Source organism: Crocodylus siamensis, chromosome 7 (assembly GCF_052110815.1).
Source record: "Crocodylus siamensis isolate JL-2025a chromosome 7, ASM5211081v1, whole genome shotgun sequence".
NCBI lineage: Eukaryota > Metazoa > Chordata > Crocodylia > Crocodylidae > Crocodylus > Crocodylus siamensis.
The window spans coordinates 85,865,755-85,893,473 of NC_143401.1; the positions used below are offsets into that span (position 1 = coordinate 85,865,755).

A 27,719-nucleotide genomic window follows, 5' to 3' on the forward strand; every position below is an offset into this window, starting at 1 on the left:
TCTCCTCTACTGTTCTCTTCCAGAAAAAGAGCCGTCTCTATTTTTCTCTTCAACAAACATAAAAACACCCAGTTTCGTATCGACGGGAGCCAGAACGGCAGAAAACCGGCCGCTCCTCCACAATGGCCACCTACTGGCGGTACCCCTGCCACACATGGGGACACGAATGCCGCGTGGCCCTGGCACTCGGCGACCACGCACCACCGCCACCGCAGCAGCACCAGCATTGGCCCGCGGCAATCGGTGCCTTTTCGCAGGTGGTGCAGGCGCAGACCCCTGCATGTCGCCAACGTGCTCTACGATGCCCACCTTACCCCTGGCCCAGATGGGGAACCGCCGGCCCGTGGATGCGGGCGGTTCAGGTTCTCCACTCTCATAAAAGATGACCCAAGAGCCCGGCTCCCACCTTGTTCCCCGCAGGGGTGCCTCCCTGAGGGGAAGAGGCTGCCCCCCCACCCACACGGCGGGATCTTCCCCTTGCCCTTGCCCTGGCTGTCACCTTCAGCACCTGCCCCTCCCCCCGCGGCGGGCTCCGCCGCCCGCGAGCGCCGGGCGCCCCTGCCCACGTGCGGCCGCGCTCGCCCCGCCCCCTGCCCGCAGCCCCGCCCCCTGCCCTCTGCCCCCTGCCCCCTGCCCCTGCCCGGCGCGGCGGCCTGAGGGACGGGGAAGGCGGAAGTGGCGGCGCGGCGCCGGGCCCGGCGGGCAGGCTGCGGGCGCGGGAGCGGAGGCCTCTGCACATCATCCCCGCGGCGGCTGATTTGGGAGAATCCCCCCGCTCCGGGAATGAGCAGCGGCTCCTCGTCTGCTCCGGGGCCCCGGGTTTAAAGCCCCCACTCCGTGTATTTGGTGCCCCCCCCCCCGCCCGAGAGGATGCTGTCCGAGCAAGCCCAGCGGTGGTTCCCCACGCACGTGCAGGTCACGGTCCTGCAAGCCAAAGCCCTGAAGCCCAAAGGCAAGAACGGCACCAACGACACGTACACCATCATCCAGCTGGGCAAGGAGAAGTACTCCACCTCGGTGGCCGAGAAGACGCTGGATCCGGTGTGGAAAGAAGAGGCCTCGTTTGAGCTGCCGGGATTACTGGTGCAAGGCAGCCCCGAGAAGTACATCCTCTGCCTGGTGGTCATGCACAGGTCGCTGGTGGGGCTGGACAAGTTTTTGGGGCAGGTGGCTATCAATTTGAACGCGATCTTTGAGGACAAGCAAAGGAGGAAAACGGAGTAAGTGCCCTTTTCGTCTTGTTAGCCTGGTTTGTGTTTATCTGCCCCAAATTAAACTGCGTGTCGTGAACAGGTGCGTTACGCGCTGTCCTGCCGACAGGACCCGGGGTGCGGGCGAAGCCGCCCCAAAGTCAGCGGGGGTTTCGGAGATCTCCGCCCTTTAAAAAAGATGTTATTTTTAATATGCCCTGTGAATGTTATATTTTTAATTTTTCTCCTGCTCCTGAATAGTGCTGTTGTTATCAATGTGGGCTGCAAAGTTTGAACCGGGTTTGCAACTCGGATTCGTTCAAACTCCGTCATGCGCGTCGCATCGCTTTGCCTAATACAGTGCCTGTATTGGATCTGTTCAAACTTGGTCCCATGTCGCATTGCTTTGCCTAATTCAGTGTTTGAATTCGTTCAAACTCCATCGTGTGTAGCTGCACTTTGCCTGATATAACGTCCGTATTGGATTCGTTCAAACGTGTGTCGCATCACTTTGAATAAACCTAGTACAGACATTTTATTAGGCAAGCTCCATCATGTGTGTCGCATCACTTTGCCTAATATAGTGTCTGTATTGGATTTGTTCAAACTTGGTCCCATGTCGCATCGCTTTGCCTAATACAGTGTCCGTACTGGATTCGTTCAAACTCCATCGTGTGTCGCATCACTTTGCCTAATATAGTGTCTGTATTGGATTTGTTCAAACAGTGTCATGTGAGTTTAAACTGCATCATGTTCAAACTAATATAGTGTCTGTATTGACATATGTTGCAAACAGCGTGATTCTAATTTGTCCAAGCTATTCATCTGGTTGTCTTTGAACTCTTTGGTTCAAGCTTGCCATGGTAGCCTCGTACTTTTCTGATGCTCAGGGGATCTTGGGCCTTAATCTTGCTTGCTACTTTACGCTGCAGGCCCATGCAGAGAAACTGGTAGAGAAGTTTCTGCTTTAGCAGGAACTTCCATGAGTTTTGTCAAATCAAATAGTGATTTTTTTTTTCCTAGCAAATTCTGAATGCCAAATGGAAATAATGGCACATTTAGGTTTATAAATAGCATTTTGTGCGGTAAGGGTGCTTAATCAAGCACAGTAACGTAAAGACTGATCAACACTCAGATCTTTGTTTTGTAATACTAATTTAAATTGTGCTGTTGGGGCTCTGTGTCTTTTTTTCCCCTTTTTTTACTAATCAACTGTTATGGCCCCTAATGTGGCCAAGGTTACATTGGCATAAAGGTACAAGCATAGGTTATTCCTGTGCATTGATGTTAAAAACATGTATACATATAAAGAGCTTTATAGCAGAGTAGCTTTCTGCATTGGAGTTGTATCGTTTTAACTGTATTGGCCCCAAACACAATATAGTTAAAGCTCTAAGTCACTGGTTTAAACATTTTTAGACTAGAGGAACCCCTTGTTCGACTCAAAGCACCCCTCCATAACTTCTGAATTGAGCAGTATCTCATTTCAAAACCTGGTCAGATGGGAACCAACCTGAGCCTGCACTTACCTTCTCACACCTGCTTTTCTCTTTGCAGCATCCTTCAAAAGATCTTGCTGCACCCCAAGGTGCCCTGGCACCCTGGTTGAAAATTACTGCTTAAGTTAAGGATATGGTTTTGAAACTCTGGGCCTGCTTGCATGCTTTCTACTCCAATGAAGTAGTGGTAGGAGTGCCTGCTGGGTTGGCATGGGTGCTAAGGTGCCCAGTTGATAGCCCAGAGATCTCAAGTTTGAGGCTGCTCACAGCATGGCCTGTCTGATGCCAATGAATCTGAGTTTTGCTAAATACCTTGTCACAAGGGCACAGGAAAGGAAATTCGCAGAAGCGAGCTGTAGCTTTATAGGTTGAATATACTTTTTTTTTTTTTTTTTTAACATAAAGTATATATTACAAAAATTGTTCCTTGTCTTGACTCTCTTGACTTCCAAGGTTGTACAAACTGAGGTAATTAACAGGGTTTTTATGATAACTAAATTAATCTTTAGGGGGGGTTTTCTGTTTCTTTTGTGAGTATTTGTGGCTGTCACAAGTTTCCATATCCCCTATATCTTAAAGCTCTTACTGTCAAAGTCTGATAGAGAGACCCTTATATTGCATTTCATAGCATGTGAGTGGCCTGCTGCAGTCCTGCAGAGTCTCATTGAAGTCAGAGCAGTTCCACAAGAATACCAGAGTCCACTGCCACTTACCCATTTTAAGACTGGGTCTATGGAGTACATTATTGCCCCATTTTCAAAGTCACTTGGGTACCTAGGAGGCTCAGCTTTTTAAAAATCACTGAGACTTTGGCTTTTAGGTGCCCAAGGGCCAGATAGACTCCTAGGCGTATTTTTCAGTAGCCCCTAGGCATCTAACTTCCATTTGAAATCCATGGGAACAGGGACTTAAGTGTTTTTGAAAATCCCACTGTATACCTCTCTGCATCTTCAGGTGTTTTAACTGCATTGAAACATCTGGTGATAAACCATTTTTTGGAATAAGACTTATGCTTCCAATGAATATATATGCTTTTGAACATTTTACCCTGCATACACGTTAATGCTGTTTCCTGTTACTGCTGATTTGGAAATCCATGCATGTTTCGAAGAGGACAAATCTGTGTGTGTGTGTGTGTGTGTGTGTGTGTAATATGAATTTAGCCTTTCAAATAAAATAAGCATTGTTTACATTCTTTTCTTTCTTGACTTTCCTTTTGTTAAATGCCTATCTTCATATAATATTCTTTTAACTTTGTAATTGCCACTTGACATAGGTGTGGTATTTTCAGACATGAACTTCAATTCCAGTTATGTCAGTGGAAACCAAAGCTGCCTAGTGCCTCTGTATCAGGTCCATTGTTCTTAGCTGCGTAGAATTCTCATACCTAAACGCTATTTTCTTTGTTTCAGAAACACTAATCTGTTTTATTAAACAATGTTTCTGCTTTCAAATATGTTCAACAGGCTTGTGGTATTATTACATCCAGAGTGATTTTTCTTGTGTTGATGTAACCTTAACATTTCTTGCTTTGTTTGGGGATAAATGAGATCCAGTTATTTGATGAAGTGTCTATTGGTAATATTTCTACTTTTTAATATATTTAATAGCTTCCTCTTTCCAACACAGCTGTACATATGGTGCTGCAACAGACAGACTCAAGAGTCACTAGAGTATTACAAAAAAGATATTTAATATTCTGCACAATGCTGAACCTTGTCAGCAATTCCCCAGTGCTTTTTAGAAAATAGGTATGAGAAGTGAAGGCTACCAGCTGATTTTGAATTCCTAGGAAAACGGCAGGGTATGTGACATGCAGGTCCTATTTTATTAGACAGAAGTATGTTTACAGATTCTCCTCAGCTTCAAAAACACATTATGATAGGAAAAATGGGCTTTTTTCATTAAGGATTTTTTTTTTTGTGCTGCTTGTGACACCTTAGAAAAAACATGCCAGTTTTTCAAAATACTCTAAGCAATAAAGTTTTCAAGCAGAGGCATGGCGATAGGGCTTGTGCATCATTCTGGCTCTAGACTTAAGAAAATAAAGCAACATAATTTGATGGAAAAAATCTTACGTAATATCACACAGTGAAAAATCATCAGTTGCAGAAAGAAAGGGAAAATACAAACTCATAAAAGTGTTAGTTATAGGAGTGGCTGGATCCAAATATGACTCAGTCACTTTCCAACTTTATTTCAGACACCTCAGCCAGTACACCTGCAGTACTGTTATTTTAGCACTTTCTTGGTAAGAGAGTGCCAGTCGTGTCATGGCAGCGTGATGATTTGTGTATTTGTCCATTGGGACCTCTAATATGGTCATCAGCTCCTTTTACGTGTTCATTTTGAAACCACATCTCCACAGGTGAAAACCTAGAATATTGATTGTTTTTGTTGAGTTGTTGTTTTTATATTTTAATATTCTCACAGTATTGAAAAATGTTCAGATTTATTTAGAAGACATCTTTGGAATAGGGCTTGAAGGCCTCATTACGATTTCTGCTATCCATATTAAAGGAGCTATTTTAGTAACTAGTAATTTTGTTTCTTTTTTCCATATATATACACAATAACATTTTAAAGCCAGGTGTAAGTTCTTATCAATGCTTCTGTTTTATCTATAGGTCACTACTGCCCGAAAGCTTTTGGCACCCAACAAAGCATGACATATATGCTGATAATTTGATGTTGCCATATTTTTGTACAGTAGTAACTTTTAAAAATGTTTGCATTTAGTTCTTATTCTTGCGTGCTGAATTGATAGAGCCATCTAAGAATGAATTTTGACTCAGTTTTGTTCTCGATGTTACTTGTTCCGTTAGCAGCAGCTTCTTTCTTGTTGTCGTCTACCTCCATGCCATTTATTACCAATTCCTTTACTGCTTTTCCTGGAGAATGAATTTATTACGCAGAGTTAGACTTCAAAATGCAACATTTATCTGAATTGTTATAACTTGGGCTTCTCTGTTTCTCACTGCAGTTTTCAGGATGATTGATGCTTTATTTCCTTTTTGTGACCTAACCAGCAACAAATCTTTGCTTGACACTATTGAAAAAAATTATTTAGATTCATAGTTTTAAAAAAGTGTGTATCCCAAGCCTCTGCCATTGATATAAAATAGAGAAGAGATTTACTGATAGATTTTGCTTATTCCAGACCAATAGAGTATTTAAAGATGAAGTCAAACCCAATCAATATATTCTGTTGTGCAAATGGTTGTCATTTTATTGGGCTTACGTGTCCTCAGTAGCCTTTGTAAAAATTCTTGCAGTGGAGTCTAATTCTTTTATCAACAGATGAAGGCTATTTCAAACCAGTGGCTCTCACAAGGTTAATAACTTCTTTTGGTGAATGTCCCTTTAAACAGACACCTTACTTTTATTCTGGGGGGACTTAGGCTATGGGGTCTTGACTGTAGTTGTGTCTGCATGACATGGGAAAGAGGCAATTTCTGAAAGAGGTATCTTCCAAAAGCAACCTTAAATTCGACCCTGAAACTAATTACCAGTGCATATCACTGTGAATGGTTGCCCTGCGCTTCCTGTTCAGCATCTCAGAATTTTTTCGTGGTTGGTGCCTTTTCTGTTTTTAAAAAGTGAAAAAAATAAAACGCAACAGTTTTTACTAAGTTTAACCCCTTTGACATTACATAACACTTTGGCTGCAAGACGTAACAATCATAATATTGTGGTGGGGTGAACACTGGGAAGGTGGGGGCTGGACCTTCTTAGAAGCAATAACTTTGATCGTCCAATAATATCCCCAGAATGAAAACTTCAACAATAAATGGGAACATATTCTCTTTTTAGGGGAAGCAAAGGTAATTCCTGCCACATCTGTAGATTCTCAATCCTCACATTTATAACCAGCGTTATCTGTATTGAACTCTATCCAAGCTTCAGTTTCAGTGACACGTTAGGGGCTGGTGTGCGTAGAAATTCAACCTGCAATGATTAGGTTGGTCTCTGTTTGCACTTTTAGTTATTCAGTTCTACAGCAAGTCTACTTGTGCAGTCTTGAACCAAACTAAGTAACAGTGTAAATTAAGGGCAAATCAGGTTTTCAAATTCTGGTTGGTGTTAAATCCAGAGTCAAACATTCTGGTTTGTCTCTATTAATATGGATTTTGTAATGGTGTGATACTGCTGTTGTACAATTTATTTTTAAATTCTACATAGTAGCATTCCACACATTGAATTTGCATCCAGAAATAATGGCATTCGTTTCTCAAAATTTCATCATAAATCTAATTTTAATAATTAATCCATTTTGCCTTCTGCTGTATATACTCAGTGATGTACAGCACTCTCCTTTTTTGTCATCATTGTAGACTTATAAAAGTGGTTTAACACAGTGGTACACTTTTGGTTTGTTTTAAATGTCTAGATTATTATGTAGAATCAAAAGCTTTGGAAACCCAGGGACTACGGTTATTGTATTTCGGTGTTAAGCTCACTTTTGAAAATCAGCTTGCTTATTTAAAATCAAAATCAGGATTCATGCACCTGATTTTAGACTCCAGTTTTTAAACTCCTTTAAATTTTGTCCTTAAAAACGAAGTAAATGAACTGAAACCATTAACTATTTCACTGGTAGAGAGGAAGTAGAGAAAGATTTTACGAAGTAGTGTGCTCATGGAACAAGCCTCCCCACTCCTATTCAGGTCTGGTAGCAACAAGAAAGTGATACAGAAGACCAAATTTCACTTTCAGCCACATGGTGAACATGCTGGTCAACAAGGTTGGACCCAGTCCATCTTTAGTAGAAACGCTCTCATTGCCTCTTCTGGGAATGGTATTAGCCTTGTTGTGTAACCAAATTTCCACAGGGATTTCCTCCACCCATAGCTTTATTCAAATAGTGAACAGAGTATTTTCAGTTAAACTCCTTCCACCGGAGAACAGGACTCATTGTTGGAACTAAACAGTCCCGTGGCTTGGAAGAGAGAGATAAAGACGGAAGGAAGCACAGAGGCAGAAATGTGACCTGCCACCATGAGCGGAATAGAGATAAAGTCTAGCAAAAGAGGTTGTGTGCGAGGGAATTGGAATCGAGCACACCAAATGAGTTGGAAAACACAACAAAATTAGAGAAATGTGCAATCAAAGAAAGGAGAGCGAGAGAGAGGAACTGTTGGAGACTCCTGTCAAAAGCACAAATGCACTAGTAGATCCTTGATGCATTGGGTTAAGGTTTGCATTGCTGTTTCACCGTTTTTGCATTTTGTACATAATGAGCTGGTTGCTGGAATGTACATTAGAGAAATAACTGACACCTTTCAAATGGTCAGAAACTCGAGGGGAAAATCTTGAGAAACGTATATGAAAAGATAACAAGGACCGTTCTGATAGAGGTATGAAAGGAAAGGAACAAGAGGGGAAAAATAGGAGAAGGCAGGAAAGGACATCTTTCTCCAAAGAATGCAGGGAGTTTTGGATTGGATTTAGAAGGCGAGGGGTCTGCCTTTGAAGTTGAGAGAATTTGCCAGGCTTCATGTTAAATCTGTTTTTAAAAAGAATGTAATATAATTATGAAATGGAAGGGCAACTGCTCTCATAAAAATGCCCCTTTTGTTTATGTAGATTATTGGCTCTTTTCCTACCTGGTGTAAGCTTTCTATGGAGTCAGTTCATGGCAGTCTGACAATTGCAACATATACTGTGGTTAGAAGTGCTGTAAACAAAACCAAAACAAGTTTAATAGTGTTTCATAATACGTTATAATTTAAACATTTGCAGTAGGGTAATAGAATTTAGTTTTTGAAGATCAGAATAGTGTTTTCAAAAAGCAGTGTTATTTTCCAACTCTTTCTCTTGGATACGATGCAGTTTTTCTGCTCCTTCCCCTTTTATGCTACAGGAACAGGATCTAATGAGAAACATTCATAGTCTCAGTATTATTGCTTGTTCACATTCAGCTCCTCACAAGACTTATTACTTTACATTGACTCTCATCATTGTAAAAATAATATATTTCACTCTGAATAAAAAAAATACCAGTTGAGTTTACTTCTCATATTCTCTTGTTTGAGCTAGAGCATATGGAAGTTTCATTATAACTAAAACGTAATATCCAGTCTCTAAGGTAACCAAAATAGCTTTGTAATGACTATAAAAGTTAAGTGTGGGAGGGGGGAGGGGGCGTTAATACTAAGAAAGGTCTGATCTTGCAGTTATTACTCAGGCAAAAATTCCATTGAAGTTAATGGACATTTTGCATGAGCAAAGTGTGCAGGTTCAGGCTCCACTGGCCTGAACACTGACATAGACCTCAGGGTTGGAGGAGCAAACTCAGGTAAGCATCAGTTGTTTTGCAAGGGTGAGAGGTATTTTGGTTTGTTCTTCCAACTAAACTCGTTTCTGGCGAGCTCTTCAGGGCTCCTGTACGCGTGTGTGGAGCCTGCTCCGGAAATCCAGCGCATCGGAGCGGACTCGATTAATCTGCAAACTGATTAATCACATCTGCTGGAGCACGGAACTAGACGTCACGCGCATCCGTGTCCCCGCACTGAAAAACCGGCAGCAGGGTGCTTTAAAATAAAACACGCTCGATAAGCTTTAGTTCAAATACCTTGGTGGCACTTTTTGGGCACGGGGACACTGATACACGTGATGCGTGGGCACTTTTAATTAGCACGGCTTGCTAATTAAGGTGCCCAGTGCAGTGTCCCAAGCCACATGTGAAAATGCCTTCTGTGTCTATTCTGAATACGGGCTATGCGGGCTCTGAAAGCAAGTTGTGAACATGCTGCAATGAAATTCTCTCCTTCAGGTTTAATGAATGTCAAATTAGTTTGCTCTATGTATGTATGCTGTTAGCAGGTGACTGCTGATAGTGATACAGATTAGTTGTTAACTCATGATAAAAATATCAATAGTTGGGTTACCTTAAACTATAAAAAGAGAAGGGCAGGTCTGTAGAAGTACACCAACATTTCTGTTTTTAATATGCATTTATTGCTGCTGTCACAAAACAAGTTAATGAGCAGCTAATATCAATTTAAATTTTAAAAAAAGTGACATTCTTTTAATCCCTCAGTTTAAACATAATAACATTTTAAAATCCCTTTCCAGGAATTTTGTCAGAGATAAGAGTCTTCCCGTTTGAATTCTACTGGGACATTAGATTTTCCTCACTGTTAGGACTATTAAACTAAAAGGTGGAAAACCCAGCTCTACTTCAGGAATGTAGGACACCTCTTTCCCCTTTCGAGGGACCATAATCCCATACTAAATTTGGGGCATCTGTGCAAATTTTGGGGAACGGCTATCTCATCTTCAGCTTACATTTGTTACAGAAGTAGGATTTTCTTTCATTTATAATGTATAACTGAAGTTTATGGGAAAATGACCTTTTCCTCCTCCAAAAAAAATAAATAGTTGTTCTGGGGGAAAAAATGCAATGTACTGGGAGTGAGTTTCCTTTTAAAAATGACCTGTAAAAGGTGAGTTGAATTAATTCCTTCTTTTGCTGATTAGTAGAGTGCTGGATAGTTTGTTTGTTTTTTTTAATTGGGTTGTTTATACTAATTCTTGCTTATCCTGACTTTTCCTAATGGTTGTGGATAAACTAGTGCGTTAGTGACATCACAGATATTCAGAGAGCAAACTTTGATTAATTGAAAGGGGAATTGTTGCTTTACTTCAGATGGTTAATATCACCCCTTTTTACTTTTAACAGAAACGTAGATAAAATGTAAACCGAACAAAAGAAAAGCTGTTCTGTTAAAGATTTAATTCCCTTAGCCCTTTTGCTAAGGGATAAGAGTCTTCTCAGTCCATTTCTCTGGGCCCTCACGTGTAAACCTTCAATAAAAATGGAGAAGAAAAGACTGGGTATATCTGATATCACTAAACTGTATAAAACCTTATGGCCCTTTATACATCACAAAGAAGCAAAAAGCCATAATTCCTCCTTTCCTTTTATTTTTTCTTTTAGCAGGTAACTTTTAGAGGTATTTCTTAACTTAAAAGTCATATTTCTACCTGAAAGCTTTATTTACCTGTTTCTTAAAAAAAAAAAAAAAAAAGAGAGAGAGAGGGGGTAGGGATTAAAGGAAGCGGAGAACTGGTTTCCTCTTTTTTTAGGCTGTTTGCTCTGTGTCTTTGACAGTACTGTGTGCATAATCAGTTCTCATCTGTAGAAGAATAAGGCTGGAAAGGACTTCAGGTTGTCATTGAGGTCAACCCCCTGGTCAGAGCAGGATTATCCCTGATAGAGCTATGCTAGTCAAACATTTAGTCCATAGTCCATCTGACTTCTTGGTACCCTGTTCTAAAAAGGTTTTATTTTGTGGGAGCATGTTAGTGTTTGTCTCCTGATTCTCCATGAGTGCGTGGTGAGCCTCCTGGCAGTTCACAATAATAGAGATGAATGTTGCTAGCTTGTCTAAGCAATAGGCTGCTTACAGACGATTAAAAAAAAAAAATTAAAAAGAGCTTTACTGGAAGAAGCAGCACGTTACTTTGACTTAGTTCTGCAGTGTTGGTATAGATCAGACACTTAAGAGGGGCCTTTTGGTGCTTTTATATAAATCTATTTGATAAAAGTACCAAACAGGCCTCACTAAAGCCACCCAATCTATACAGACATTGAGCGAGCCGGGTCCAAATAATGTGCTACCTCTTCTGGGCATGTGCTGGGCTTGGTGAGGGAGCACGCAGAGTTAGTAAGTGCCTTTTATTTTTATTTTTGTTAACATCTACAAGCAGCTATATATAGTTTAATTCAGGGCTGTCCCATTGTCAGAGGATGTCAGGCTGCTCACACTATGCATGTAGCAAGTAGGAGGCAACGGTGCTGCCTGCAGGCAGTTGTGCGGGTGGGATTTATAGCTCATGTAGCATGTAGATCTGGGGTCTGCTGGCCACATGACATGTGGCCTCCTGCTACCATCTTGAAGTTGAGCAGCCCTTATTTAACTCTCTCAGGTTCATCGTGGAAATGGATTTGATGTTGCAGGAATCATGGGGTAGCATGTCTTGCAAGTCAACTGCAAGAACCATGGGTGACTGGTGTCACCTGAGTCTGGGGGGGCACCAGTGGAGTATGACTGGGGGGCGGGGGTCCGCCAGCCGGCAATCAGAGCGACCAGTGGAGCCAGTTTCAGGGGGGACACTCTGTGCCCCCCTATCAGCTGAAGCCCCCGTACCCTCTCCTACACATCACATTGCCTATGGCAAGGCCAAGAATGGGGAACAGCCAGATGATTTTCTTTTCTTCCTTAGACCCCATCTGAATACAGGAGGACAGTTGTTTTACTGAATCTAGTCCCAGCTCAGCAAGTGTGTGAGGCTCTGTACACTCCTTTTATATTTCTCAGTTGGCTTGATGAAGCAGTGGGGATTAGAGGAAATCTCAGACCTTCCACAGGGTGGGAGAAGAAGGGTAAAGAGGTAGGAACATCCTCATGCCGGTGATAGTCTACCCAGAACCCTGCTCAAACCAGGAGAAAGTAGCATTTGAAGGATGAGATGCTCATCTTCACTGATCACTGCATACAGGTGGAGTTAGACTTGAAACGTAAAGGGAGTTTTTACTCCAAAGTTTTCCATGGGACTAGGGAATACAACCAGGGAGCAATAAGGTGCATGTAAAAAGCCAGAGAAACTTGATGAGGAAGCACCATTGGGCTGGTGTAGGACAGGGGGTGATATTTTTTCCCCTGTTCCTGGAACAAGCTAGGGCTGCACCACAAATCCAAAGCCAGGCAAAAAAGGTGGACTATGTTTATAGTTTTACTGGTGACCCTTTAGACAAAGGATTAAGGCCTTTGATATGGAGGTGCATCTATTTGGGCCCATTTATGCTCATGCAGTGACCATTAAAGTTATTGGATTTGCACTTGTATAACTGACAGAATGCTTGGCAGGCAAACAGAAAGGCCTTCAAAGACCGTCCACAAGCACTTCTTTACTAGTGCATCCATATAAACCTCATCGGAGGAATTAAAAAGGAAATGTATTTACTGGCATAAAAACTTAAGCAAAACCAAAAAAAGGAAATGGTATTAGGTCAGCTACTTGGCACGCAATATGTACTCAGGTAATGTATTATTTACACACAAAGCCATTTAGAAAAAAACAGTGTTCTTTTAAGAGGCAAAATAAATTTTATTTGTCGCTTTAATTAATTTTGGATACCAAGTTTAGCTTTATAAGTAGGAGCAGCACAGTATACTTTAGTGAAATTCAGTACATTTCCATCAATTCTGACCTCTGGTCCTTGGAATGTGAGAGTAGTTAAAAGTATTTTTTTTTAAGTTTTTCCCTTCCCAGAACTTATATTGAAAAGGGAGGTTTGTCAGTTGACATCTTAAGCATACAGTAAACCTTATATTTTATTTATGGAATTTCTGGTTTCCATATTACCTATGTTCAGTTTTGAGTAATGGGATTAACTGAACTGTAAAAAATGTGTAGTTTAATGAAACACAATATAACATATTTTCTTTTTCCTTTAAGGTGGTTTAGCCTAGAATCCAAACAAGGCAAAAGGACTAAAGACAGAGGAGAAATAAAAGTCAGTATTCAGTTTATGAGGAATAATATGACAGCAAGCATGTTTGACCTGTCGATGAAAGATAAAACAAAATCCCCTTTTGCTAAACTAAAGGACAAAATGAAGGGTCGAAAAAGTGACGGGACGTTTTCGGACACATCTTCTGCAATCGTTCCAAGTACTCACACACCTGATGCAAACATTGAAGCATCCAGTAGTGAAATGCAAATGAAATCAAAACCAAAAAAACCTTTCCTTTTGGGACCTCAGCGACTCTCTTCAGCTCATTCCATGTCTGATTTAACTGGGTCTCATGTGTCTTCAGAAAAATTGAAATCCAGTGCAATTGGTCACACTCAACTTTTCCGACATCAGCTAGAATCCTTTAGTTCTGTTGATGAAACAGGTAAGTAAAGCCTGCTTTTCTTAATTGTGGCTGCTATAATTGCAGCTTAATTGCTATTGATGTGTGAGAACTTTTAAGAATTTGTTGTTTTTAGTAAGTTTTAACCTAAAAACCCAAAAGTTAACTATGGATTTTCTTAAAAACCTTGCCTTTTCATTTTGATCAGTAGGTGATCCCTATTTCTTGTTCAGGCTGTTGCCAAGAAACAAGGAATATTCTGCACCTGTCACACTTTACGATTATTTTTCATCGTCCATTTTTTTCCAACATGCTGGTAATAAAACACTACATTTTGTGTTGCAAACAGTATGTGAGTAATTTTACCTCTCAGAAATATTTCAGAAAAAACAAACTTAATCATGTTTCATTTTTAGAAAATTAAAAATTGGATAAACCTGAGATAAGTGAAGATTTGAAAAGTCTTTAAGTTGTTCAAAGTTTTCTTGTACACCAATACATTTTTTGTCATTTTTCTAAAACTCCATATTAGTTGTAGCCACTTTCTTTGTGAAACCTAATTTTCTTACAAAGCTTGTTTTATTGTGGTGCCTGTATATATTTGAAAAGTTTCTTAACCAAAAATTTCAGACCACAGCTCTTTTGCATTTTTTAAATCAGTAAATTATTCAACCTCACATCTTTTGAAAGAAATCCAGCTAATACTAAATCTGAACTCATATGAGCTCTCCACCTGTCATGAAGTATGATGATAATGTCTTATTGATTATATACTAACAGCAAAATTATTTGCAGGAAGTATAAAATCTCCACATAGGAGGACATTGAGTGCTGATACTTCTAAAGTGAACCAGGATGACAGCACAGTTGGTGAAAAAGAATCAGGTTTTGAAGCACAAAATGATCCATTTACAAATGTGAGTGCTTCATTACCCCAAAAGTTTGCTACTCTGCCAAGACAAAAAAATCCATTTGAAGAAAATCCTTCGTCATGGGATCAGAACATAAATCTGTTTTCTAAACCTGTTGAAATCAAAAAAGAAACCAGAAAAGAGAAAAAGGAGAAAGTTAGTCTTTTTGAAAGAGTGACTGGTAAAAAAGATAGCAAGAAGTCGGATAAACTTAGCAATGGGGGATCAGAAAGTTCTACTGACTTGAAATCACCTAGTGCATTTGGTGAAATTCATCAGGAGAGTTTTAATTATGATTCAACTAATCCGTTTACAACAAACTTCAAGCCTACAAGCGTGTTGCCATCGTCTAGGTAGGTTTTACTTTATTTGGACCTGATACGTTGAGCATCTTACATGAATGACATTATATATGTTTATACCATTGCTTACCTGTTTGTAAGTAAAATATGAACTTTATATATAAATTTGATGTCTTCTCTTTCCAGTAAAATGTAAACGGAACAGAAGAAAAGCTGTTCTGTTAAAGATTTAATTCCCTTAGCCCTTTTACTAAGGGATAAGAGACTTCTCAGTCCATTTCTCTGGGCCCTCGCGTGTAAACCTTCAGTAAAAACAGAGAAGAAAAGACTGAGTTTATCTGATATCACTAAACTGTATAAAACCTTATGGCCCTTTATACATCACAAAGAAGCAAAAAGCCATAATTCTTCCTTTCCCTTTTATTTTTTCTTTTAGCAGGTAGCTTTTGGAGGTATTTCTTAACTTAAAAGTCATATTTCTATCTGAAAGCTTTATTTACCTGTTGCTTTAAAAAAAAAAGAAAGAGAGGGTGGGGAATAAAGATCTTTTTGAAGTTACAAATACATTAGTAATATACTGTGAAAACCTTTTAGTGCTTGGATTTCTAAAGATATTCTGTATGTGTTATCATGGATTGTTCCCAACAGTCTTGACCTTAGCTGGATGCTGGTTTACCACTGAGTTTTGGAGAGCGATCACTTTTAAAAAGTCACTTTCAAATTATTGTAATATTCAGATGCATCTACACGGGTAATTTGGGAAAGTTAAGATATATCTATGAATAACATGGAGAAATATGCTTAAGTTAGTTTGTTAGTCTCCCAAGGGGACTCCCATTCATCAGGGGCAGAGAAGCCTTAAAGCAGAGGATCCAACTCCCAGTCCGCGGCCCAGTATCAGACTATGAAGGGTTGGCTGCTGGTCCAGAGGAGGTTTGACTGCTGGACGTCCAGAACTGGCTGGCATATTGCAGACCAGCAGCCAATGCTTTTTTACACTGAGTATAAAAAGGTCCGCAGTATCCCAGTCACTTCTAGTTTGCAGTATGCTGGTCCGCAGTTTGCCGGTCCATGGTTTCCAGTCTGCGGTCTAAAAAGGTTGGGAACCACTGCTTTTGTTTGTAATAACATAATTCATAGCAAGCTCTCTTTTCTTAGAAAATTATTTTCTCCTCCAAGGGAGCATCTGCAGGAGATTTAATTCTCCGTAAGTTATACATACTGTTTTCCTACCTTTCCTGATTTGCTGTAACTTTTTTGAGGGTCCACTATAATCAAGTCATGAGTAGTAAAACAGCTGTTTCCTATGCCAGTGCTGTCTAACTTCTAAGTCCTCCAGGTGCTGCCTCCATCACGGGCTGCCCCAGTCTAGCCACAGGCTACATAGTCATGGGGACACTTGCCCCCTTGCACAGTGTGGTCATGCAAGCACAATCCATTCCCACCATGACTCCAACAGACGCCCTTTTGGACACCCTTCCCACTGCTTTGCAGACTGCCGCTCCCTACCCCTCCGTTGCACCACCCAGGCATGATCCGCTACACGTGGCCCTGTATTCACCCTCAGTTCCTGCATTGTCCTGTCCTGTCCTGCCCCTTGGGCCAGCGGCAGGAAGCAGCAGCTAGAGAAGGGTGTGGGGCCCAGAGACTTCAGCTGCTGTTGCAAGCTAAAGCGAGGGTGAGGATCAGCAGCCAGGCAGAAGTCCAGGAGCCACAACTTATCTCCTTGTGGGTTGCGTATGAACCATGGGCCACCAGTTTGAAACCCCTGTCTTTTGCTCAGCAAGTTGGACTGGTTTTAAAGCAGCCAGTGGGAAATCTTGATGTCACGCATTTCTTTTATGTTTTGGATTTGTACTTTTTAATTATTTTCTTCAATAAAAATTGTTTCTCCTTGTTTGGTATAAATTAGTTCTATTTTTTGCATACCAGGAGGATGAACTGTATATAGGTACCAGGCTGTGTGTAATTGTATGTCTAAAATGATATCTATAGTGTATCCTTCCCTTGAGAAAAGTGTGTGTGGATGTATTATATCAACCAGAGAAAGAATATGTGCATATATTTTATATATTATATGCATGTGTATATGTATGATTTTATGTATTTATATTAATCTGTCATTAAAATGTAACTGCTTATTTAAGCAGTTATATAGTTTGACCTCCGTTTATCCAGTTTTGACATTTTGCATAGAAAAGGCTAGACAACAGTTTAGAATATGGTTCTTATGTGTAAAATATGATCAGTTGTGTCTCCAGAAATGCATTAATCGTGGAAATTGAAATATAAAGCAGCATGTTAAGATTTACTGAACAGGCATCTATGAATCTATGAATCTATGAAACAGTTAGTTTTAAATGCAAAACATAATCTTGATGATCTTGGTTCCTTTTTCATATACAGTACATTTAAGGACGTTTCATATTATTTAACTGATAAATAAATTTCTGTTTTACTTTAAATATTAAGTTAGTGAATAGAATTAATTTGTTCTGATCACCATGTCCTTTTAGATTTTAGAACTAGTAGAGTTCATTCTCTCACAGCACAATCTGATCCACAGATTAGAAGAGAAAAACAAATCTTCCCGTTTTCATTTTGTGGTGGGTTTTTGGGGTGTTTTTTTGTTTCCCACCCCATTTCTGGTCATTTTACTGAATTAGTTGAAAAAACTGAAATGTTTCCACTAACTTCCACTATTTCAGTGTGTTTTTCTCATCAAATTATCGATAACGGACTACTTGAATATTATTTATTAATCCTAAATTATTTTGATAAGAGTAGATACATTTAGATGTGAAATGAATGCAATGCAATAAACTCTGGAGCAATTCGCACTGGAATCATTTGCTCCCACATGCAACATCTACACATGCACCCAAGACAGTAGAAATTTAAACGTGGTCAGAGTAGCCCCCTGCCTGACTGGGCCCAATTTATGCTCATGGTCACCATTTACACATGAGTTTCAGCATATTAAAGTACTCAGCTGAAAGATAGTACTATGCCCTACACTGCTATCCTACAGCGGAGTTAATTAGTTTAGCTAATACTCGTGCACGTGTAGACAGTGACTCTTTACTGCAGAGTTAATTAGTCAACTCCACAGTAAACCGCATGTGTTAGATGTACACAGTAAGTTAAGATACTGACCTAGGTTGTAATAATTTAAAATTGAATTTTGGGTAGGTTTTTTTTTTTTTTTTAAATGGAAACTTATTGAATTTGAATAAATATCCAATTTATATTTCAAATACCAGAATGCTGCGGGTTTTCATAAATGTTAATCTTGAATGGCAGTGGCTACAAGGCTATAGAATAATGCCTAATTTCTTCAAATTTATTGTCACAGCACATCACAGTACCCATTTAGTAGAGATTCTTACTTATTCTGCTCTTTCAGAAAAAAAAAAGTTTTTCACTTTTATTGCTTATATACATGACAACTTCATTTAAAATTTAATATGCATTCTATTATTTTTACAAAGCTAAAATATAAATGTTGATCACATTTTATTATAAGACGATTGCTATAAGGAAATATCCATTATGTATTAGATATAAATGAGAATCTCTATTTTTCCACATTCCATTCTTAGAAGCATATAAACATCTTTATAATCTCTTTGTTGACATGTATGTTATGCATGTTTCCTTTTGAAATTAAGTCAAAATGTTACTATTTAAGTTTCCTGTTCCTCATATTCTAACTGTGGAAAGTAAGAAAAATGTTCATTTTCAGAGTTGGTAATTATACTAGGGAGCTCAGATGTATACACCTATGGACAAAATATAAATTAGGTTGAGTAAACATCAGCATTATTAGTATGCATGTTCATCTTTGAATTGGGATGCATGCACTGAGAATTTAGATATGAAGTTGTGTTGCTTATTTGCTCGTTTCCTTACTCCCCAGATTTTAAGCTCTGTATGGCAGGGACCTTTTCTCCCTTTATCAGTAAAGCAACTGGCATGCTTTTTTATTCAAATTATGAACTACTATTATTTATGTAGAAGTCTTTTCCAGTGTAAGTTTTAGTACCTTCTGAAATATTCTGAATTTTAATTTCCCAAATAGTATTTCTCATAGCTGCTGCGTATACTATTTGCCACTCATGCAATGTAAATGGGTACCATGCTACAAAAGGAAAAATATTGTGAAAAGACCTATTCTGATTTTGAAAGAGATGCCTCACTGTACTTCAGTGCAACCAGTTCTGAAATTAGCCAATTCAACCAGACAGATAGCACCCATTCTCCACTCTAAGCATTATTGGCTTATTTTATTTCTAAAGCAGCTTAGTGATTTAAACATCTGCCTGTTGATTGTGTTGACAGCATATCTCCAGTATACACTAATGGGGTAGAGTCTGCTTTCCATGCATCAGAAATGGCTGGCCTTAGACACCTCTAAAATTTAAAATGCTGAAAAAAACATACATCCTTTTCTAAGACCAAAGGTTCCCTGACAGTTGAAAATGGTGGCTTTCGTTTTGGTACTGGTTCTAGATCAGTGGTTCCCAGCCTATTTGCCATAGTGGGCCACACTTGCAGCTGTCAATGTGTTTCATGGGCTGCACCCCCACAACTTCTGGTGTATCCATTTGACATGATGTCACATGGGCTGGAGCAGTGTGCTGATTGGACCGCATGCAGCCTGCAGGCCATGGGTCGAGAACCACTGCTCTAGATCATTGGAAATAAGAACAATGCAATTTTTTTTTCATCTGGATCCAATGTAGAAGATTGGCAATGAAATTTGGGATTACGCTTTTTATGTTGACTTTTAAAAAAATATATTTATTACTGGAGGTACCTGGGTACTGAATTTGTTGTCACAGCTTTGAGCACAGAAGCACTGTGTAGGTGTTAAAAATATAACTTGATGTTGGTGTTGAAAGTAGGCATGGCTTGCATTGAGTGTTTGAAGGATCTTGTGACATCGGCTTGCTCTTTTGCTATGCCCATCTTCGCATTTGTTTGTTAATTTAGTTGTGATTAATAAAGACTGATATCAATCTCATGTAAAATATTCAAAGAGAAAAGCTATGGCACTGTTGCTGAAATAAGTTAATGAAGTCAAATAAATCAGTGCTATGACAGCAAAATTTGATTTTCATTTGTTCCTGTAAATGACCATGCCCTCCCTCTTGGTTGAAATAGCAGGAATCCAATTGTCCTGCTTACATAAATTGGGAAAGGAGTATCTTCAAGACTGCTTGCAGACATTAAAAAACACAAAAAACGATGCTTTAAAGTAAACTTGGCACATTCCCACGCCGAGCATGACCAGAATAGGCCGCATGTTACTTATAACCTGGCTCTGCAGCGTCTGTAAAGATAGGACACTTTTATCTAATAACTGATTGAATCTGCTTTAGCTGAAAGTGCCAAAAAGTCCTGCTGAAGTACCTGATCTTTACAGACGCTGCAGAGACGGGTTGAAGTAACATGCTGGCGTGTTTGTTTTGGGGTTTGTTTGTCTTTTTTAATGTCTGGAAGCAGCCATAGTGTTAGTGGGAGGTAGGTAGGGCAGGGTTTGACTTTAACTAACACTGCTAACAATTTTTTAAGTGTTAGTGATAAATAATAATTTAGTATCTGATAACTAATTGGAGCCCCCCACTTGGAAATTAGACTTTTTGGAGAAATTCTTCTAGTATCCAGTTCTCTCCATTGAAAAACAACATTTATGTTTCTCTTTCTTGTTTACCAGGCATGGAGTTATGCTTTCTAGTCCTAATATGTTTGTAGAGTGAGCAACCTCATGGAGTTACTTAAAATAGGAAAGTGCAGTGCTGAATCTGACCAATGCGCCTCTTTGTTTCAGTTTCAGTATCCTGTCTGGACATAACCAGATGCTCCAGAGGAAGCTGAAAGGCACCCCATAAGGGACGATTATAGGATAACTTGCCCATGGGGGAGCTTTTTTCTAACCCCATGCAGTTAATGGTTGGCTTACAAGAATTTAATTTCCCCTTCTTGTTGTTCAAATTCCATATGTGGCTGTTGTTAAAGTTATTCCCTTTGCCAGAAAGCTGTTTTTGACTTGCTTATTATCCCTGATATTAGTAATGTTGAATGATATATTCGTACTTTGTATTTTTTAGCCATGATCTATATATAGCATTTTATTAATTTGTCCAGTTTCATGACATATACTACTTGATGGAAAATTAAGGTTTTGGTTAATTGCGGTTTACCCTGTTGCCCGAGCCATCCCTAGGGGTGTGCATGCCAGCCTGTGCAGGGCCTGGTGGGGCGGGGTGGGTGGCGAGCGGCCGTAGCCAGCAGTGCTTGGTGGTGGTGACAGAGCCGGTAGTGCTTGGCAATGGCAAAGCGTGGCAGCCCCAGTGGGACTTGTGGCCCTGACCATGGGATCCCCCAAAGCACAGGACCTGGGGCAGTTGCCCCGATTTGCCCCTCCCCTCTCCCCTGCCAGGGCCGGCTGTGCTTGTTGCACTTCTCCTTATACCATCTTCAAATTTTAATTAATTTAGGAGGAAGCAAGGACAGGTTTGGTTTTGTTTTTCTTTTCCACACAGAAGTGATAAGGACAATGGGAAAGGGGCATTGCTTTATTCAACGGATTTGTTTTTCTGATTTCTGATTTTTTTTTTTTTTTAAATGTGATGAGGTGTCTGTGTGTCTACACCAGTGATTTAAAACTACGAGACACTTTTCCATTGACTTGCAGTTTGAGGTCAGGCCCATATTTCATCCTAAGTAATTTAGGTTGCTGTTTTTTTGATTAAGCAAGAAGGATATGGAGAATAGCATTTTTGAAGTATACATTCATAGTACATAATTAATTATTGTCTGGATGAATTTTTTGGGAAGGTAGGTTGGCCAAGAAGGTACTCATCCTATCTGTCATTATTGACGTTGTAAAACATGTTTAGAAAATCAGAACATTTGCTTTTCTTTCCCCACTAACAGTTAAATTGGTACAGTAACCATTCAGAAATAATGGCTTCAGTTTCATTGTTCTAGTAAGCCTAATAAGGATTAATACTAGTTGTAAAGAAATTGCTGTATATTAGCACAGAGGAATAGTCTTCAGTTCATCACAAAATAGGGGATATAAAAACACCTAATAATTCAACTCTAATAAGAATTATTTTCTATAACTTTGAGCTAGTCACTTAATTTCTCTCTGCTTCAGTTTTTTTGCCTGTAAAATAAGTATGATTCTTCCCTACCTCTTAGGAATTTGGTCAGGATTAATTAGTGTTTAATGAGGGTTTTGAAGCTATACAATGTTATGTAAATCATAAAGATTTTTACATGTTGTATTGTTAGGCATGACTGAGAATTAGAGATATCAAGGGTAGCTTCACATTTTAAAAATACTAGGCTTTATAATAAAAGAAAAAACACTCTTTCCATAAATGATCTAATATCCAATAGTTCTAAGAGATTTGCACCGTGCTGTCAATGAAGAGCTTGTAAGCATCAATATAACCTAGTATGCTTAACTGTCATTTAAACAAAATGAGATTTGTCTTAATAAAACTTAGTCCGTAGCTTTAAAACATTTGCCGTATGTATAATTTATATCACATTCATCCTTATAATTGCTCTGATTAGTTGATGTGCTTCTTGAGGTTTAATTTGTAAGGACCAGCTTTATTGCCTTTATACTGAACATTTTTAAGTAAATTGATATTTGCCCTTCAAAATAAAAAGTTTTAATAAAATAACCAAACCTTTGTGCACCATTTCTCTAAAATTGTTTGGTGTTTTTAAAAAACAAAACAAAACAAAACACTATGGTAGGCTAATAAACTGATGTGAAAATTTCTCAATTTACACCACTTGACAGGTGCTAAAAGAAAAGCATCTTTAATTTTAATGTGTTGTTAGGACCTCTTTAGAGAGATTGTACAAGTTATTAACAAGGTCCTCTGAGACAGGAGACGGGTAATTAACAAGACCTACAGAAGGAGAGTTTAGGTAATTAATGAGCTCTTAGGCACTGGACACAGGGTAACAAATAGTCCAATACTTAAAGCTGACAGGTTGTTACTAGTATGATCAAATGCCAGATTGAGAAAAGTGAATTGATAGGTGTCTGTGAGCTTTCTAAGAAGCACTGTTTTGTTCTAAAAATATAACTCTTCAGATTACATTCCCACGACAGAGCAGTAATGATATTAGTAACTCATTGCTGTTACCATAGCTGTTTTGTTGGAGAAGTTTCAGTAGATAGAAATTGTGTAAGATAATCAGAAGTGGGTTTAATCCTCCCAAAGGAAAGTGACTGTCTAAGGAGGTGTGAGGGAAATTGCGGTACTACTCTGTGACATGCAAACAGTTGGTTGCGCCAGTGAATTTACTCACTATGACCGTTTCCAGAAGATTTGAGCAGACGTAAATTGAGTTAACTGAATAAAGTGTTGTGTTGCATTGAGCAAAATTACAAATGTCAAACCTCTTGGAGAAAATAAGAGCTTGATAATGTGTTGTTTACACACTTAATCTCTGGTGTGTTCTAAAAATAATTTCGTATACCATGTTTTAAAGAAAAGTAGAGGCGAATACAGAAATGTGGGAAGGCAGGGGGACGCTTCCTTTGTAGAACACGTATATGTGTATAGTTGCACCAGCCTGTTGGGCAACTCAAGTATGCTAAAAATATTTGACAATGTCAACATTTTGAGCGGAAAAACTACCATCAGTTTTGTGGAGGTGATTGACATGGAATGGGCACACAGCTTGTGTTGGATGGAAGTATATCCATTATTTCTGTAGTGGTTCCAGAAAAATAAATAGTGCAGATGGTGCCTGTAGTGTAGATGTTGCAGCTGTACTAAGTTTATATAAATTTTTATACTTTTACAGTACATAATCTGACATTCCTACTTGCATTCAGGGAAGATATTTACATAATATCAGTGGACGTTCTAATCTATTTTAATATATTATTTTATAACAAATAAAAGTAAGACCTACTTTGTTTCTTTTCTATAATCTATATTGACAGCCTATCATGTCTTTTAAATGTTCTTCAAACACTTAAAAACTGCAGCTCGAGGAAAAATAAATAAGGCTTCTATTTAACAGTCTCTCTGTTTTGCTTATCTATTTTGTTTTGTCTGTGTTCCCAAATCTGATGATGATTGTCTTAACGGTGTATCTCAGCAGTTCTCCATACTCATCATACTTAACAGTGGCAGCACTGGCTGCCCCTGTGGTGTCAGGTGTTACTAAAAATAAATAGTGACGACTTCCTCTTTCACAGTTTAATGCAAATATTTTTAATGCCTGAAATACTATTAATTTGATTTGTCCCTGTTTTCCCTTAGCTTTGGTGTTATTGCATTGCCACCAAACATTTCTTATTGTCTATTTTATTTTCAGTCTGCTAAGCATTAACTTTTATGAGAACATTTGAGTCAGATGCACAAAAATACAAGAATATTGAGCACTTCATTGTGTTGAGATGACAGCAGTTGAGGACAAAGGGCAGCATGTATTCAGTATACTGTTAGGCTATAATATTTCATTAACATTTGCACGTGTGAGTGTCACTGTTATGCTTTGGCAATATTGCCCTTGAGTATCAAGCACCAGGGGCTCCTGTACAGCAATGAGTTCCTTGTGCCTAAACCCCTGCATTTCTGCAGAGCTCATTGCAGAACTGGAGCAAAGGACTGCAATGCTGTTTATTCCTTTTAAGCAGATGTAGTGTAATTTTTCAGTGCTTTCCTTTCTATATGTTCTATAACTCTCTCACCCTGTCCCCTCTCCTTTGCCCTGTCCCTTATATTAAAATTCCTTTATTCCTTTCTGTTTTGTGTCCCTGCTCTTTGCAAGGCCTTCTAATTCTTCCCGAGAAAACAGGGCAATCAGCTAGTTACCTCAGGTGTCTGTACTATCTGTCTGAAGAAAGTCTCCTGCTGCTTTAGTGAAAACTTCCTGATCACAGGCCCCCTGATACCCACTGAGAGGGCAATAAAGAAGGGCACAGGCCGTCCAGGAAATTTTTGGAGAGTCTTGGGGACGTCTTCCTGATGGAAGAGACCAACTAGAGGCCATGTTCTTTTTGACCTCCTGCTCATAAACAGGGAAGAATTGGTGGAGAATGTAGTAGTGGATAGGAACTTGGGCAGCAGCAACCACAAAATCAGGATCTTAAGGAAAAGAAGGAAGGAGAGCATTAGAGTACGGACCCTGGACTTCATAAAAGCAGACTTGGACTCCCTTGGGGAACTGATGGGCCCCATGGGATTCCCTGGAAGCCAGTCTGTGGGGGAGGGAGTCTAGGACAGCTAGTTGTATTTCAAAGAAACCTTGCTGATGACAAAGGAATAAACCATCCCAACACGCAGGAAGACTAGCAAGTATGACAGAAGACCAGCTTGTCTTAGCAGAGAACTCTTCAATGCGCTAAAACATAAAAAAGGTAGCTTACAATAAGTGGAAACTTGAACACAAATGTCATGTGTAAGTGTTGACAGTGCCAGAGGCACAACTCTGTGCTGCAACTGCCACCCCCAGTGCTGCTGGGCCATTGGCGCAGAAATCTGGGGGGCACACACCCCCTATCCCTGCCCCCACCTGTCACCTATGCTTGGACAAATGACTGCAGAGGAATATAAGAGTATTGCTCAAGCATACAGGGATGAAATCAGGAAGGCCAAAGTGCAATTGGAGTTGCTGCTAGGAAGGGATGTGAAGGGTAGCAAGAAGGTTTTCTATCAGTATGTCAGCAACAAGAGGAAAATCAGGGAAAGTCTGTGTCCCTTATTGAATGGGGAAGGCTACCTAGTAACAGGTGATGCTGAAAAGGCTAAAGTAGTGCCTTTTTTCCCCCTCAGTCTTCAGAGGCAAGTTCAGCTCCCAGATTAATGTACTGGGCAGCACAGTATGGGGAGAAGGTGAGCAGATGACAGTGACGAAAGAATAAGTTAGGGACTATTTAGAAAAGTTGGAAGTGTAGAAGTCCATGGGGCCAGATGTGATGCACCCGAGGGTGTTACAAATAGCAGAGCTGCTGGCCATTCTCTTTCAAAACTCGTGATAGGGAGAGGTCCTGGATGATTGGGAAAGGGCAAATATACTGCCCATCTTTAAGAAACAGAAGAAGGAGGATCTGGAGAACTACAGACCTGGTCACTTTCGCCTCGGTCCCTGGAAAGATCATGCAGCCAGGTCCTCAAGGAAACCATTTCTAAGCACTTGGAGGAGAAGAAGGTGATTAGAAACAGTCAGCATGGATTCACCAAGCGCAAGTCATGCCTGACCAACCTGGTTGCCTTCTATGATGAGATGCTTGGTGCTTTGGATGTGGGGCAAGCAGTGTACATGATATACCTTGACTTTAGCAAGGCTTTTGATACCGTCTCCCACAACATTCCTGCAAGCAAGCTAAGGAAGTACAGGTTGGATGAATGGACTGTAAGGTGGCTAGAAAACTGGCTGGAATGTCAGGCTCAAAGGATAATGATCAATGGCTCGATGTCTAGATGGCAGCTGGTATCAAGTGGAGTGTCCCATGGGTCAGTCTTGGGGCCAGCTGTGTTCAGTATCTTCATCAATGATCTGGAGATGGGATGGAGTGCACCCTCAGCAAATTTGAAAATGATGACAAGCTGGCGGGAGGAGTAGATACGCTGGAGGGAAGGGTAGAATTCAGAGAGACCTTGCCAGATTGGAGGATTGGACCAAACAAAATCTCATAAAGTCCAGTAAGGACAAGTGCAAAGTCCTGGATTTAGGACAGAACAGTCCCATGCACTAGTACAGGCCGGGGCAGCAGCTCTGCCAAAAAAGATATGGACATTGCAGTGGACAGTAAGATGAATATTAGCCAACAGCATGCCCTTGTTACAAAGAAGGCTAATGGCATACTGGTCTGCATTGTTAGTGTGTGTGTTACAAGGTGATGGAGGAGAGTGATTATTCCCCTCTATTCAACACTCGTGAGGCCACATGTGGAGTACTGTGTCCAGTTTTGGGCTCCCCACTACAAAAAGGATGTGGATAAGTTGGATATTGGGTAAGCCTCTCTCAGGAGGAGGGTAGTAAAGCACTGGAACAGGCTACCTAGAGAGGCTGTGGAATCTCCATCGTTGGAGGTTTTTTATGATGTACAGAAAGCACAGTATAAGGAGGCAGGAGAAATTAAAATACAAGACACAAGGGAGGAGGGAAAAGAGAGAGAGGAGGGTCAGTGCTGGGATAGGCAAACAAGCAGCAAACCCATAGGAACAAAGGAGTCGCAAAAGCTAATCGAGATAATTGGATAAGAATCCATAATCCCTGTTTTAAACCGTACTTAACACAATCCAGTTTGTGGATGATGTCTTGAGTGTGGCTGTCTAAGAACAGCCACCCTCTGATCAGCTGTGGTGTGTCTGGGGAGGTTAAACTGGTCTGCCACAGGCTTGCATGTCTTTGCAGTGGATGTCAAATCAGTGCACATGTATTCTGTCATGTAGGGATTGCTCAGTCTGTCCAATGTATCCAGCAAGGGCACTGTAAGCAGGTGATGGCATATATATGATTGGTGAAGTTGCAAGTGTATGAACCTTGGATGTTATCATCTGCGTGTTTGCGGTCCAGAGATGATGTGGTTCTGTACTGATGTTGCACAGAAGGCATTTGGACCTGTTACAGGGACTGGTGCCTCGATGAAACTGGGAGTCAGATAACCTGTTGCTTGAAAGATGCCATTTGAGGTCGAGGGGGCTGCCTGTAAGCCAGGACAGGTTTGCCTCTCGTAACTACGTTGAGTTGATTATCTGTTTCCAAGAGGTGTTGGAGCTTATTAGTGGTATGCCTAAGGTGTTCAAGGCATGGGCTGTTGATGACAACCAGAGGGACTCTGTTGCCCTTGCCCTGGGGTTGGTATTATTTTAGGTCAGAGCAGGAGCTGAACCAGGCTTTGTTTTGAGTGGCTACAGTTTTGGGGTTGCATGGTAATTGTAGGAATCCCTGC

At 40.1% G+C, this 27,719-nt stretch overlaps 1 protein-coding gene across 2 annotated transcripts in view; it reads left to right on the top strand.

Annotated features, from left to right (window-relative positions):
- Positions 1 to 630: 630 nt before the first annotated feature.
- RAB11FIP2 (RAB11 family interacting protein 2) overlaps positions 631 to 27,719 on the top strand; it is a 111,795-nt gene continuing 84,706 nt past the window's right edge. For both annotated transcript variants that reach the window (XR_016443496.1, XM_090057465.1), the window contains exons 1-3: positions 631 to 1,220; positions 13,157 to 13,599; positions 14,353 to 14,821. Coding sequence is in view for 1 of the 2 variants with exons in the window: in XM_090057465.1 (XP_089913591.1) it covers positions 871 to 1,220; positions 13,157 to 13,599; positions 14,353 to 14,821 (1,262 nt within the window). In the remaining variant the exon portion in view is untranslated. The remainder of the gene's footprint in view (positions 1,221 to 13,156; positions 13,600 to 14,352; positions 14,822 to 27,719) is intronic.